The following is a 12,760-nucleotide window of genomic DNA, read 5'->3' on the forward strand; positions in this document are numbered from 1 at the left end:
CCCGCAAATAACACTGAACCTCGGACCAAAATCTGTTAATAATACTTGAAATATAGATCTGTATATCTAGTAATTTTTCCATTTGGGCCTCCTTTCTAAGAATGGCAAAAATCGCTTGATCGAAGGTCGAACTGCAGGAAGGTAAGCCGAGGCAAATTTGCGGTCTGCAGGGATACTCTTTTCCCGGCATGTGGCTTATCCGTGACGGCCTGGGTGAGAAGAGTAAGTGCGCAATGAATAGGGTGAGAGCGGGTGAGAATCGCCCCTGGTTGCGCGGCCACCACACAGACCCCGGTTCGGCTATATAAGAACTTATTGTTTCATATTTTTTTCAATTTCAGATCAAGTTGATAACTTCTGTATACGGATTTGATAAAGCTTCTATATAAAAGAAGGGGTAACTGTAAATCGAAGTGATTCATTTGATAACCTAGATTCCCGACGGGAGAAAAGCACCAAGAGCACACTAAATGAACGAGTATAAAAAGTACAAACAAAGATACTCGGCTCCTCAGCTTTTCTGCCCAGTCATTGCTTATTTCCGGACGTGTGTGCTTTCGACGAAGCCACCGGCTTTAGGGTAAAGTCTCGTCCAAATCCTTCTGGAAATTCTGCCGTCGTTTCTTCCTCCATCCTCTCTTCCGTACTGGGTGATAGTCCAGCCTCCAGAAAGAAGATTTCGCCCCTCAGATGGCATGTCTGCATAGTTGCGAAGTCTCGTGATATCCGCTGGATAGATTCGTTGCTCAAGTAACCTCCCACATGCCTGCTCCTCCGACCCACCCCCGCTTCTTCGCGTTCGTGGAGACCATGAACTGCAAAGTGTCGCCGGTGCCATAATTTTCGATGACACTGAAGTTCTCCCTCATGTTAATACTCAGCCCGGGAGCAAATATTCAAGCACTGCCCGACATTTTCCTATTCATCGCGCAATCTCGACAGGTCCTGAGCTTCTTCGTCGGACGAGATGGCTGTCTTTGATTTCGCCAGTAGCCTGTCCATGACATCTCGCATATGCTTTTCCAACTTGGCAGCTGTCATATCCAGGCTTCTTTGCATTCCTACAGGCCCTCATTTATAAGTGTTTCGGGAGACGTTTCTGCTGACGGTCAGTAGGGTGTCTTTAGGTTCCAGGTGAGAACCAGCTCAAGGATGAGAAATCGATAGAAACTTCGAGCTTCTAATTTTCTATCGCTGCCCAGCGCGTCAATCCATTTATATGGAAACCCTGCTCGCTATGTAAAGTCGGTAAATATTGATCTATCTTCCAATAATCCCCGGATTAAGACTATTTATGTACCGAATGCCTTCTCTTCTCTTTGTGTCCATCTCTGTTACACAAGGCAGCTGGTCTCCAAACACGATATTTTGAGGATCTTCTAAATTATAGGCTGGCCATTTTACACCATCCACCCCTGTGCCAGAGACTCCGTTTGGGTCAAGATCTACGATAAAGTTTATCCACATTTCGCCCATGATTCGAGACATCTTGGAGTAGGGGGGGACTCTGATTCAGAAAAGGGTTTCTTGTAAATCCGATACCGTCCTTGTTTTGAAACAAGGGTCCTATTTCGGCTCCATGAGTCACACCGGCTTCAATTCCTAGCATGGTATCCCCGCCAGACGGCACTGCGTCAAATCGAAACGAGAAACAACGGGTATGTGTTGAAAACACCTCGCAAGTCAATCTGTGCGATGCAACTAATTCAAGGTCGCCGATGAGTGTAGAGGCTTGAAGAAACTTCTTATCATTTAGCCCGAAAGATGGAGTGATGATGTGATCTGTATCCTCGGATAAAGGGTATAGACTCAAGAGCCTGTGCGCAATCGATTTTGGGAACAGCCAACCACCTTTTTATGTCAGTGAGCCTCCAGAGATCACTAGTTGAAAGGACATACTCACGGGTGAGATATCGTAAAAGTCTACCAGGCTCATCCAACCGATCTGGAATGAAGCTGCTCCCTTCATTAGTCGTCGTACCGATGATGATCGGTACCGGGATGATATTCCCTTCTTTAAGAAGAATGCTGGGAAGAGATTGGAGAAATTCCCCGTCCACTGCTGGCAGTGACAGTGCATTCAGCTCTGATGGGTATGTCTGCGACATAGTTTCAAACACTTTGTCTAAATCGGCAAATGGCACTTGGCGTAAACAACACAACGTGGCCTGACGATGTGAGCAATTTGCCAGATGAACAAGTTTGTTGTAGGCAGTTTCGGCCGATAATCCAGGAAGATATGTTTCCATTATTGGAGAGCCGCTTTGCATGATGGCCGCCCTAAAAAGACCGTCATCACGTCCGCCAAAGGCTATCAAATGGGCTCCCACATTGGAAGCTCCGGAACTACCCCCCCCAAATGGTAACTTTCTGTGGGTCTCCATTAAAAGCCTGAATATTTTCCTGTATCCACTCCAGTGCCAGGCGCTGGTCTTTGAGCCCCAAGTTTGTCTTTCCATGTTCACCGTCTTGGTTTCCTGTTATGAAGCCCCAGGCGGTCGCACGGAAATTCAAAGATACACCAATGAAGGCTTTTCCCAAGGTTGCTGATTGGGCAACGAGGAAGGAAACGTTGTAACGAGGATCACTGGACCCTCCACCAACTCCTGCACCGCCATAAAAAAAGACTGCAACCGGCAAAAGCTGTGGAAATTGAACATGTGGTCGTATAACATTGATAGTCAGACAATCCTCAGACTGAGGAAATCTTGTACGATTATTCTGTATATTTGATCAGAAATGATGATTTTGTCTACCTAGAGCGGACGGTACGCTTACACCATATGTCAAACAGTGAGGCCCATAGGCTTTAGCTTCTTTCCGATGATTCCAAGACTGGTTAAGGGCATGGGGTATGTCAAAGCGAAGATCGCCAACTGGTGGTAAGGCGTAAGGCATTCCAAGGAAAAGATCCTGAGCAAGATAATCATTTCGCATTCCGGCATAGGTCCCATTTTTTGTGAGGGCAAGTGGTGCCGGTCCATAAATCGAGACATTCTCAGGAAAAAGTGCATTCCAGAGATCAGAGGCTGCGAAGAATGATAGCAACGCAACCAGAACAAGTATGGCGAGGATTTTTTTTATCGCCCAACGCCTCATTTTGGAAAGGTAAAGAGGTGTTGTTTTAGGACAACCAAATATAACTGGATTTACGATCGTTCTGTCGTTAATCATTCTTCTTCAATTATGGCGAAGAATTCGCCTTATCCGAAGATCATCCAGAAAGATCACGCTATACACTCGTCCAAGTCGAGATAAAGTATGATTTCTCGGCGGGACAGCTACTTAGCATCCGACCGCTGACAAGTTCCAGGTCTTCCCGATAGTTTTCTTCATCATTCATCTCGCGGAGACTTGGAGAGTATACTCTGTTTCTGGATTTCACGAACCTATCACGATTTCTACGACGTTAATCTCGCTCATTGCATCGACCGGGATTCTCGTCAATACACTGCTCGAAAAGACCAGAACCTTCCAGCCGAGACAAGCTTTAATGGTCTATCTGGCCCTTTCTTTAGCGAGAGATATCATCGTTTTTATGTTAGAGGCGACGTTGAGTGATTCATACTGGCACAAATCTCACTTCCTCAAGTTTCGAGCATGCTGGGAATTGAGTTGGTTGGTCTATCACTCTCAGATCCAAGGACCCAGCTTTGATCAAAATCGAGAATCCTTAAACTTAGAGGAAGAAGCTGGGCTTTTGAGTCGTGTCTTTTTCTTCTGGGTTTTACCGGTGCTTCAGCAAGGGTACACAGGTTATTTAGCACTTCACAGTCTACCTGAGATCCACTCAAAGCTACGACCTGAGACCCTCCGACAGAAGCTTTTGGCTGCATGGATAGCAAGAGGTGAGATCACTCCATTCTATGAAGGAAATTACACTAATGCTATTGAAAGATAAGCCTATCAAGAAGTGGACATTGCCATTTGTGCTGTTGCATTCATTTCGATATGCTTTTCTGTCTCCGATCGCGCCCCGACTCTCGCTTATTGTATTCCGCTATTTGCAACCTATCTTCATTGGCATTGCGATTGATTTTGTCAGGGACTCATCGTCAGGAAAAGGTTCCTATTTAGTGGGCTATGCCACAGTCATCTACATGGGATTGGCGGTAAGACACATAGCGTATAGTTTCAGTTGATGAATTTTGAATTAACAATTCCCAGGTTTCAGCGGCCATTTACCAGCATCGAATCAATCAGTTACAAATCATGATCAGAGGAGGTATGATCAGCCTTGTTCATAACCACTCACTAAAGGTCCCCGCGATGAGCTCTGATAGCTCCGAAGCTTTGGCTCTGGTGGGGTCCGATATTGAAAGCATCGAATCAACAGGAGAGATCTTGCACGAGACTTGGGCTCAGCTTTTTGAAGTGATTATTGGAACTTTTATGTTGGCAGCCCGAGTAGGATGGCTTGCATTCTTGCCATTGATCATAATATTTGGTGAAGCCCACTATTTTCGAATCCTAATCCTAGCTTTAAAGTACTAACAGAGCTAAACAGGATGTTCCAGGATGAGTGTATACGTCGCTAATCACCTGGAGGGTAAACAAAAACACTGGAATCTTGCAACTCAAAGGCGTATTGCAACTATTACATCCGCATTGAGTGGCATCAAAAGTCTTAAAATGCTAGGCATGGAAGAAGCAATTCAGACACAAATTTCGTACTTGAGAAATCAAGAGTTACAAACTTCGGAGGGAATGAGGTGGATTTCAGTGGCATATAATGCAAGTGGTACGTCAAATAAACTCGAAAAACTACATTCTTTCCTTGCTGTGACAATCTCCTAGCAAATGCACTTGGTATCTTTGCCCCTGTGGTTACACTAATGCTCTATGCAGCCTCATCGCAAAGTGAGGGGCCTATGCAGGCTGGTGAAATATTCTCTTCCGTTGCTCTTCTGGCGATGGTGACACACCCAGCGAACATGGTTATGACCCTAGCTCCTCGTGCCGTTGCTGTAATGGCGAATTTTGCTCGAGTGCAGTCTTATCTTACCAAGTCTCTAATCGAGGATATCCGTCAGTGCACAGTTGGACGGTTCACGCACCAATTTGCCTCGGTGGATAATGTGACTATCGATTCTGCTTCAGAAAACTTGCCCATTCTCCGGAATATCTCCTTGGATATAGAGAAAGGTGATATTTTTCTCTGTGTCGGTCCTGTGGGAAGCGGTAAAACAACTTTGGCAACGGCCTTTCTAGGCGAGACAACTCCATCGTGCGGAATCATTCAGGTGCCAGCAAAGCATATTGCGTATTGTGCGCAAGAGCTATGGCTCCCGACTGCCACCATTTGCGATGCAATATGTGGGGAGGCTATTGAGTTAAATTTGGAGTGGTACAATACGGCAATTGATGCATGTGGATTGCTTCCTGACCTCAAGAAGCTTCCTGATGGCGACAAAACCATGATTGAAAATAATGGTATAAATCTATCAGGGAGACAGAAGCAGCGCATTGTGAGTTTCCTGACATTCCATCCGAACCATGTCCTATTGACTGAGACGTCAAGGCTTTGGCTCGGGCCATATACTCTCAATACGAATTTCTAGTTCTTGATGACCCATTCAGTGCACTCGATAAAGATGTGAGAGATCACGTCATACGAAGTCTTCTCGGCTTAGGGGGTCTATTCAAGCGAATGGGTACAACCGTGTTTTTGATAGGCAACTCAAGTGAGTCAAGTATCCAGATGGTCGATAAGTAGCAGGGTTCCTAACAAATGAAGCAACACTCCATCAATTTGCGGACAAGGTAGTATCACTAAAAGATTCAACGGCCTACCCCCAAGCAGCATTTGACAAAGAAGACCCAAACCCTTCTTCAAAGACTCCCCTCTCGTCAGGAATCCCGTCTGATAGTGATCGAAATTTAATTTCTAAAGGCTCAAATGGACCAAGTTGGACTTATCGATCGCAGGATGCTGCAAAAAGAATGTCTCAAAGTGCTGAAAGTGCGATCTACGGTAGGATGATCTCATTGGAAATATTTCCCTTGAATTTTACATATTGACAGAGGATTGAAATAGGGTTCTATCTGAATTCGGTTGGCCATTTTAATGCCCTTCTTATGACGATTTGTACCGCTACATACTCCTTCACCCTGATATTTTCCCATTATGTACTCAAGTGGGCTATTGAGGCACCTCTAGAGGACCTACGATTCTACATGTGCTTTTACGCTGCAATGTCAGGTATCGCATGGGTAGCAACAAATGGTACCATGTGGTAAAGTTCATATTTACTGTATCGCAGGAGTCTCAATTTTTAACATTATCTAGGTCAACTCAAATCAAGATTGCATTGCGTTCAGGAGAGGTGCTCCATGCTCAGCTGCTTGATAGAATTCTTCGGTTCGCCCCATTCCACAGTCTGCAAATCTTCACAGGATTTTTGGCAGTCAACTAACGCGAACAAGGGCTCCTCTTGCATATTTCACAGAAACTCAAGTCGGCGTTACCCTGAATAGGTGAGATACCTAAATTTTGATCTTGGCCTGCCAATAACCTTGGCAATTAGGTTTAGCCAGGACATATCTCTTATTGACAAGCAACTTCCTCCTGCATTTGCCAACTTAAACACACGTAAGATTTCTCTGTTCTACTTTCTCACAAATGTCTCAAGGTTGTTTTCTTTGCGCTGAATATCCTTATCAGAGATCTTCAAACTTTTAGCGCAAGTATTTCTCATACTAAGCGTGCAGCGTCTGATGGCGATGACCGTTCCATTATGTTTTTTCTTCGTTTACTTCATCCAGCGAGTTTACCTTCGAACGTCTAAGCAACTCCGCTTCCTTGATCTGGAGTCCAAGTCGCATGTTTTGACCACTATTGTTGACACGGTATGTACATCAGTATCTCCCAGTTCTATGTTGTGACATTAGTCTAATAACATTCCTAGACCAGCGGCGCAAGTACGATCCGGGCTTTTGGCTGGCAACAAAAGTTCCAGCACAAACTTGATGAAGCATTGAATAATTCCCAAAAACCTTCGTACCTCCTTCTTTCTCTGCAATGTTGGCTGAAGCTTGTCCTGGATTTCTTAATTGCATTGATAGCGATCATTCTTATTGCACTCACGATCGGATATAGAGACACTACAACTGGGGCGGATATTGGATTAGCTCTCAACCTTATCATAGTGGCAAACACAACACTTTTGAAACTTGTTCAATCGTGGGCATCGCTAGAGACCTCTTTGGGAGCTGTATCTCGATTGAAGAACGTGCAAGATTCTCTGTTAATTGAGGACGAGGGCAGGGAAATCTCGGATCCAGGCCCACAGTGGCCATTGTCAGGTGAAACACTGATAGAAAACGTCTCAGTCGCATATCCCTCGTCTCAGGAACCTGCCCTACGAGATATGTCTCTTCACGTTTTTGCTGGACAAAACCTTATTATCATGGGCCGAACGGGAAGGTATGTAATCTTTACCACAATGGCAAATTCCGAGTCTCACGGAACATCCTGGGGAATTCAAGGGACTGACTGCTTTTAATGGTAGTGGAAAGAGTACACTCATGCTTTCTTTACTCAAGCTTCTCACTCCTAGGGAAGGGAGAATCCAAATAAACAATGTCGATATTGCTGGAATTTCCTCAACTGCCATGCGTCGACGCGGGATCATAGCAGTGCCACAAGATGGCTTCAATATCCCAACAGCAACCCTAAGGTTCAACCTGGATCCTTATCACACAAGCTCTCAAGATGCAATCATTAGGGCGCTTAAAAAGACGCGACTTTGGGAGAAGCTCAGATCTGTTTCGATTGATGAGTTTCATGTGAGCTCAGATGAGATCTTGGAAATAACGAGCATGCTTGACATGCCCATGTCATTGTTTTTACCATTATCGACTGGTCAATTGCAGCTCTTTGCACTGTGTCGGATGCTGCTTCGTGTATGGTCAGAGGTATCTACAAAGCCGATTGTTATCTTAGATGAAGCGAGCTCCGCCCTGGACCCTGAGACTGAATCAATCCTTCATGGGATTTTAGTCGATGACCTCTCCACCCACACGGTTGTGATGATCGCCCACAAGATTGATGGGATTTTCAGTGCCATACGACCTGGGCATGATAAAATTGTGACAATTCAGGATGGTCAACTTTTGAATGAATCTTTGATCAGGGAAGCCTGATGAATATCAGTTTGGAGGCGAAGCTGCAGAGGTCTCGAGCTTGAACACTGACTCTTGCATACCAAATAAGAGTTGGCCAAGGGTTCTGGCTCTTCGAACCTCTTCAACAAGTATGAGCCGAATAAAGTCGATTGGAAATCAAATTGTTCTTCATGCTGTATATATAGGCTCATATTTCCCTCTGAATATGACGAGCAATGACCCTTCCTTTGGCTATTCAACTTTTGAACTACAACAGAGAACTTTCGTTTCGGGTTTGGAGGGGGAGAAGGGGTAATCTCATTGAACTTTCAGATAGCTAGAATTTCACGATATGATTCACAGTTTCCCTCCCCGTACATAAGATTGCCAGGTGTTTGGATGAAGAGATGAGAACAGCAAAGATATGGACAAGGACAGAAAAGAATACGGCGCAAAAAAACAAAGATGAGGAACTAAACCTTTGTTTTGTACATAGAAGACTCTTAAGAAACAGCGACAATTTCCAGCGGAAGCCACATGAAAATTGGCACCTGCTTGTTGATGAATCTCCGGTTGCGACTTTGTAGTTGTATGCAGAGTATGCAAAATTGTGATATCCCAAAAATTCAATTTGCAATAACTACTGAATACGAAGGCTGGTCCACCCTAAGCAGCCCGAAATGACCCCGCTTGTTCGTCCTATGAATGTGGCCTACTCCTCCGTACCCACCTGCTGTCCTGGTGCTAACAAGAAGGATGATGGCGGAAGAGGCGGGTGTAAAACGAAAAGGCTCGATCATGATTTCCCATCCACTTAATCCAGGCTCGATAAGGGAGTGGTGGTTCGGCTGTTCGGCTCCTCTTTGAATCATCAGCTGTGGACCTTGAAAGTAATCACTTAGAAACTTACGCTTGACAAATTTGTATGTGACACCTTGGTACGTCTCGGCACGACCTGGCCCATTGGCCGCGAGATTTTTCAGCCAGGTTTTTACAGCAGGCAGGCCCAGATTGATTTGCCTCTGGCCTGAAGTAGACTGCGCCCAAAGCGCCATCGTTGAAGTTTGGAGGATTTTCTCAGGAGTGATGTCGATGAACGTGGTTCTATCCTCGTTATTATATTCGCCCCCGAGCTGGGCAACGAGGCTTTGGCATTCTTGGATATCCGACATGCTGGTTGAGGGGTAGATGTTTCTGCAGTGTAGCTTTGAGAAATAAGACCTTTTTCCAGAGGCTGGGTTTGGCTGGAGAAGGTCAGGCTTAAATAATTGATACCTAATGCCCCCATTGAACTCAGACTTGAGATAGCACGCAGAGGGCGGCAAAGGGATACGTTTCATTGGTGGATGTGAGGCTCCCCGAGAGATCTCTGTCCACAAAACGGACCCAGGAGCTCCAACACGTCTGACTTGATTTATTTGAAACAAGTCAGTTTCGGCCAACAAAAGAATTAGATTCTTGAATATAAAATCACAGTAAAAACGACAAATACCAACAGGAGCCGTTGATGCCTGAAGGCTTTGACCCTTCATCCTTGACGCACCAACGATGCGCAATTGCAGTCTCCCCCACTACGCTACTGTAGTTAACTAATATTAGTACAAGTGTTGAGAGCCCCACCCTGCTCCTACTTTACGCGCTATTCATGTCTGTGAGTGGGGCTTGAACGATCATCTCTGTCCCCACATCGGAGGCAATAACGTTCGTCCCTTTACCTGACCAGGATGAGCAAGATAGAAACAGGTCGAGCCTTGAAGTTCCGACGTGCATCGGGGCAAAATGTATGGGACGCGTAGCTGTCTGACCCACTTCTTCGCAGTGCGTCGCCCCGAAACGATGAACGAAGGAGTCATGTTAGGGCCTCACGTATCTGTAGATGAGGAGCGTATCGTCCCCCAGTAGTTCAGTTAGCATGCTCTGAAATAGCAAAAATGGTCGCTGGTGGTAAGAGAACGACATCGTGGCATGAGCTTCACCAGAGCTGGCCCTTCCCGGTCCATCTATCATCTGCGAAAGGGGGCTTCTGAGAGTTTTTGAATGACTAAGCAAAACAATGGGGTCCAACCATCCGCCTGAACCCCACTCTAGCGATCAGTCTCTCATCTACCACCACTCGTCTCTCACAAATCCCACGGAAGGAGAAGGGTCTGACAAGCTACGACGGGCGAAAATAAATTAGGAGAGAATATGGAGAAGTCTAGGAAGAAGAAGTGGGAGATGGCGTTCGCGGCGCGGGTGAGGCAGATTGTACCTGGTCTCTTTCTTGGAAATGTCGAAGCGTCGTACAAACGGGAGCTGCTTCAAGAAAATCGTATCAACGCAATCGTCTCTCTCACTGATGCTCGGTGGGTGTGGTGGAACACTACTACGAGAGAGGCAGGCGTTCCGGCACATCGTCACAAATGGATTCAGTGTGCTGATTCGTCGACGCAAGACCTCCTTGCTCATATGAGCGATATTTGCGATTTCATCGACCAGATGGCATCCCCGGCTCTTTCGTTGCTGTCGTCCTTGACCTTCGAACACAAAGACGATACGAATGATGGGCCGGGCGAAGCACCTCCGGAGGCCATATTAATCCACTGTGATCTTGGGATATCGCGCTCGCCAACGATTATCATTGCCTATTTGATGCGCAAATTTTGCATGCAGCAAGTGGAAGTATTGGAATTTGTTCAATCAAAGCAAAGAATTAAACCGAGCCCGAATTTTACTCGTCAACTTCAAGTTTGGGAGGAGGTTGGATATCAAGTATGGGAGGACGAAGACAAGACTGTCCCGAAAGCGCCCTACAAAGCATATATGGAGGATCGGGCTGCTCTTCTGGAAAAAAGAGGGCTCACCGGAAATGAACCGCTGGCGCCTCAGAATCTTTAATGAAGGTATGGATTGGCGTATTGTCACATAGCGGGATATTCGGCGCAATGAATATGAGCAATACATTTTTTCGGTAACAGTACTCAGAAAATTACCGATGGATATTACTTTGAGGCGAAACATGATCAGAACTTTGGTATGATTCCGAGTTCGGGGTGGAGAAGATACAACGGCCAATATTGTGCAAATAGAAATTACAATCGCTAGCCACAAATCGATTCGACCGCCCTCTTGCTGATTCAAATTGAAGTAACCTCGGTGGGCACCTCTTCTTTGCGAGGACCGATAAATTTCTTAGGCCCTAGTTTTAACCAATAGACCATTGATCATCAATTAACGATAACACTCCTCTGATTCTTTTTTGTCCTATTTTTATTTCCTCTTTAATTACTTGATTAAAAAAATCTCGTTGATTATACTCCAATACAGAGCGGCTTATTTACTCTGTCATTGTCTTGGCGTATTATTCTGGTTGGCAGTAACTTGGGCGACGAAGCCTTATTCTGCTGGATACGGGCGGTGTAGACGTCGCCCCTCCAACCATGTCATTCTCTCTCCCTTATTATCGGGATGCTGGTCAATTACCAGGGCCTCTTCCTGATCAGAATGAAATTGAACGAGCAACACGAACCCTTCCCAAGAGATCAGATTATGGTGGGCGCGTGGTCGTAATCAGAGAAAAATATGTTGTGAAACATGGCCCACTTGTGACTGAGAATGAAGGACATGCTCTACTTTTTGTTGAAAAACGACTCAACATCGCAGCGCCACGACTCTACGCCATGTACCGGCATCGGGATACCTTGTATATCGTCATGGAATACATCCCAGGCATTTCTCTAGCAATGGCGTGGCCTTCGCTCACTGAGGCAAAGAAACACTCGATTGTTGGACAATTGCGGTGCATCTTCGATCAAATGAGAGCGTTACCATCGCTCGGATTTTATGGCAGTGTCAATCGCGGACCCGTTCCCCATAGGTACTTCTTTTCCCGTGAATTAGACCCTGCTGTTACCGGTCCATTTCAGAAGGAAGAAGAATTCGGAAAAGCCATCGCACTTCGCTCAAAAAATATGTGGAGCGAATCAAACAGCCACAGCTTTCTCTCCGACTATCTTGCTCGCCACCTCCCATTAGTACTTCGCAATCATCCACCTACATTCACCCACGGAGATCTCCACAGAGAGAACGTTCTTGTCAGAAAGGTCGTCAATTCTGTCACAAATGAAGAAGAGTATGAGGTAGCTGCTCTTGTGGACTGGGAAACGGCTGGATGGTATCCTTCATACTGGGAATATGCTCATATCTTCCCTTTATTGCAGTGGATTGACGACTGGCCAGCATATGTTGAGAAGATTCTCGATCCTTTGCCGCTAGAGGGCGCCATGATGCGGGTTGTCTTTAGTGATCTGGAGTTCTAATGTGGGGTAATAAGGTGGCGTGGACCTGCTTTAATGGAAGATTATGGTAGACTCACTTTTCACATATACAGTTTTGTTAGACCGATAGTACTTTACATACACAAGCAATATTCAAGTCCTCCCATTTTCATGAGGCCCCCCTATCATCCCCTTCAAAAGCAATAACTAATCCCTCTGTGACACCGGACGCCCCACGTATCCATTCTCGATGTATTTTCGGAGACCTCTTCCCTGAGCAGCGATTTACCAAGAGAACTTTTCATATCAACGCCCGAAGTAGCTGACTGTCTCGTTGGCGGCAACACCAGATAGCAGACGACGGACTGACGAATCGACATGCGATCGAACCAGTAGGG

At 45.7% G+C, this 12,760-nt stretch overlaps 6 protein-coding genes across 6 annotated transcripts; 4 read left to right on the forward strand and 2 right to left on the reverse strand.

Moving 5' to 3' along the window:
* Positions 1-2,733: 2,733 nt before the first annotated feature.
* Positions 2,734-3,099, reverse strand: N7483_001325 (carboxylesterase; the record flags this gene model as incomplete). Its single annotated transcript, XM_057084762.1, has 1 exon — positions 2,734-3,099. One exon carries the CDS (start codon positions 3,097-3,099, stop codon positions 2,734-2,736), a length of 366 nt encoding a protein of 121 aa, XP_056950911.1.
* A 439-nt stretch (positions 3,100-3,538) lies between these two features.
* Positions 3,539-4,494, forward strand: N7483_001326 (ATP-binding cassette transporter; the record flags this gene model as incomplete). Its single annotated transcript, XM_057084763.1, has 3 exons — positions 3,539-3,848; positions 3,898-4,112; positions 4,168-4,494. The coding sequence occupies 3 exons, from the start codon at positions 3,539-3,541 to the stop codon at positions 4,492-4,494; spliced, it is 852 nt and encodes a 283-aa protein (XP_056950912.1).
* Positions 4,495-4,518: 24 nt separating this feature from the next.
* Positions 4,519-8,145, forward strand: N7483_001327 (ATP-binding cassette transporter; the record flags this gene model as incomplete). The annotated part of the gene is made up of 12 exons (XM_057084764.1): positions 4,519-4,741; positions 4,798-5,468; positions 5,522-5,704; positions 5,780-5,869; positions 5,894-5,974; positions 6,025-6,236; positions 6,290-6,361; positions 6,427-6,477; positions 6,528-6,592; positions 6,665-6,849; positions 6,909-7,426; positions 7,512-8,145. The coding sequence occupies 12 exons, from the start codon at positions 4,519-4,521 to the stop codon at positions 8,143-8,145; spliced, it is 2,985 nt and encodes a 994-aa protein (XP_056950913.1).
* A 775-nt stretch (positions 8,146-8,920) lies between these two features.
* On the reverse strand, positions 8,921-9,278 carry N7483_001328 (uncharacterized protein; the record flags this gene model as incomplete). Its single annotated transcript, XM_057084765.1, has 2 exons — positions 8,921-8,967; positions 9,017-9,278. The coding sequence occupies 2 exons, from the start codon at positions 9,276-9,278 to the stop codon at positions 8,921-8,923; spliced, it is 309 nt and encodes a 102-aa protein (XP_056950914.1).
* A 1,015-nt stretch (positions 9,279-10,293) lies between these two features.
* Positions 10,294-10,983, forward strand: N7483_001329 (dual specificity protein phosphatase family protein; the record flags this gene model as incomplete). The annotated part of the gene is made up of 1 exon (XM_057084766.1): positions 10,294-10,983. The coding sequence occupies one exon, from the start codon at positions 10,294-10,296 to the stop codon at positions 10,981-10,983; it is 690 nt and encodes a 229-aa protein (XP_056950915.1).
* A 542-nt stretch (positions 10,984-11,525) lies between these two features.
* Positions 11,526-12,404, forward strand: N7483_001330 (aminoglycoside phosphotransferase family protein; the record flags this gene model as incomplete). Its single annotated transcript, XM_057084767.1, has 1 exon — positions 11,526-12,404. The coding sequence occupies one exon, from the start codon at positions 11,526-11,528 to the stop codon at positions 12,402-12,404; it is 879 nt and encodes a 292-aa protein (XP_056950916.1).
* Between the last annotated feature and the right edge of the window lie 356 nt (positions 12,405-12,760).

This window comes from Penicillium malachiteum (genome assembly GCF_028827825.1).
Source record: "Penicillium malachiteum strain IBT 17515 chromosome Unknown utg000001l:1.0-8184562.0:1.0-8186909.0, whole genome shotgun sequence".
Taxonomy (NCBI): Eukaryota; Fungi; Ascomycota; class Eurotiomycetes; order Eurotiales; family Aspergillaceae; genus Penicillium; species Penicillium malachiteum.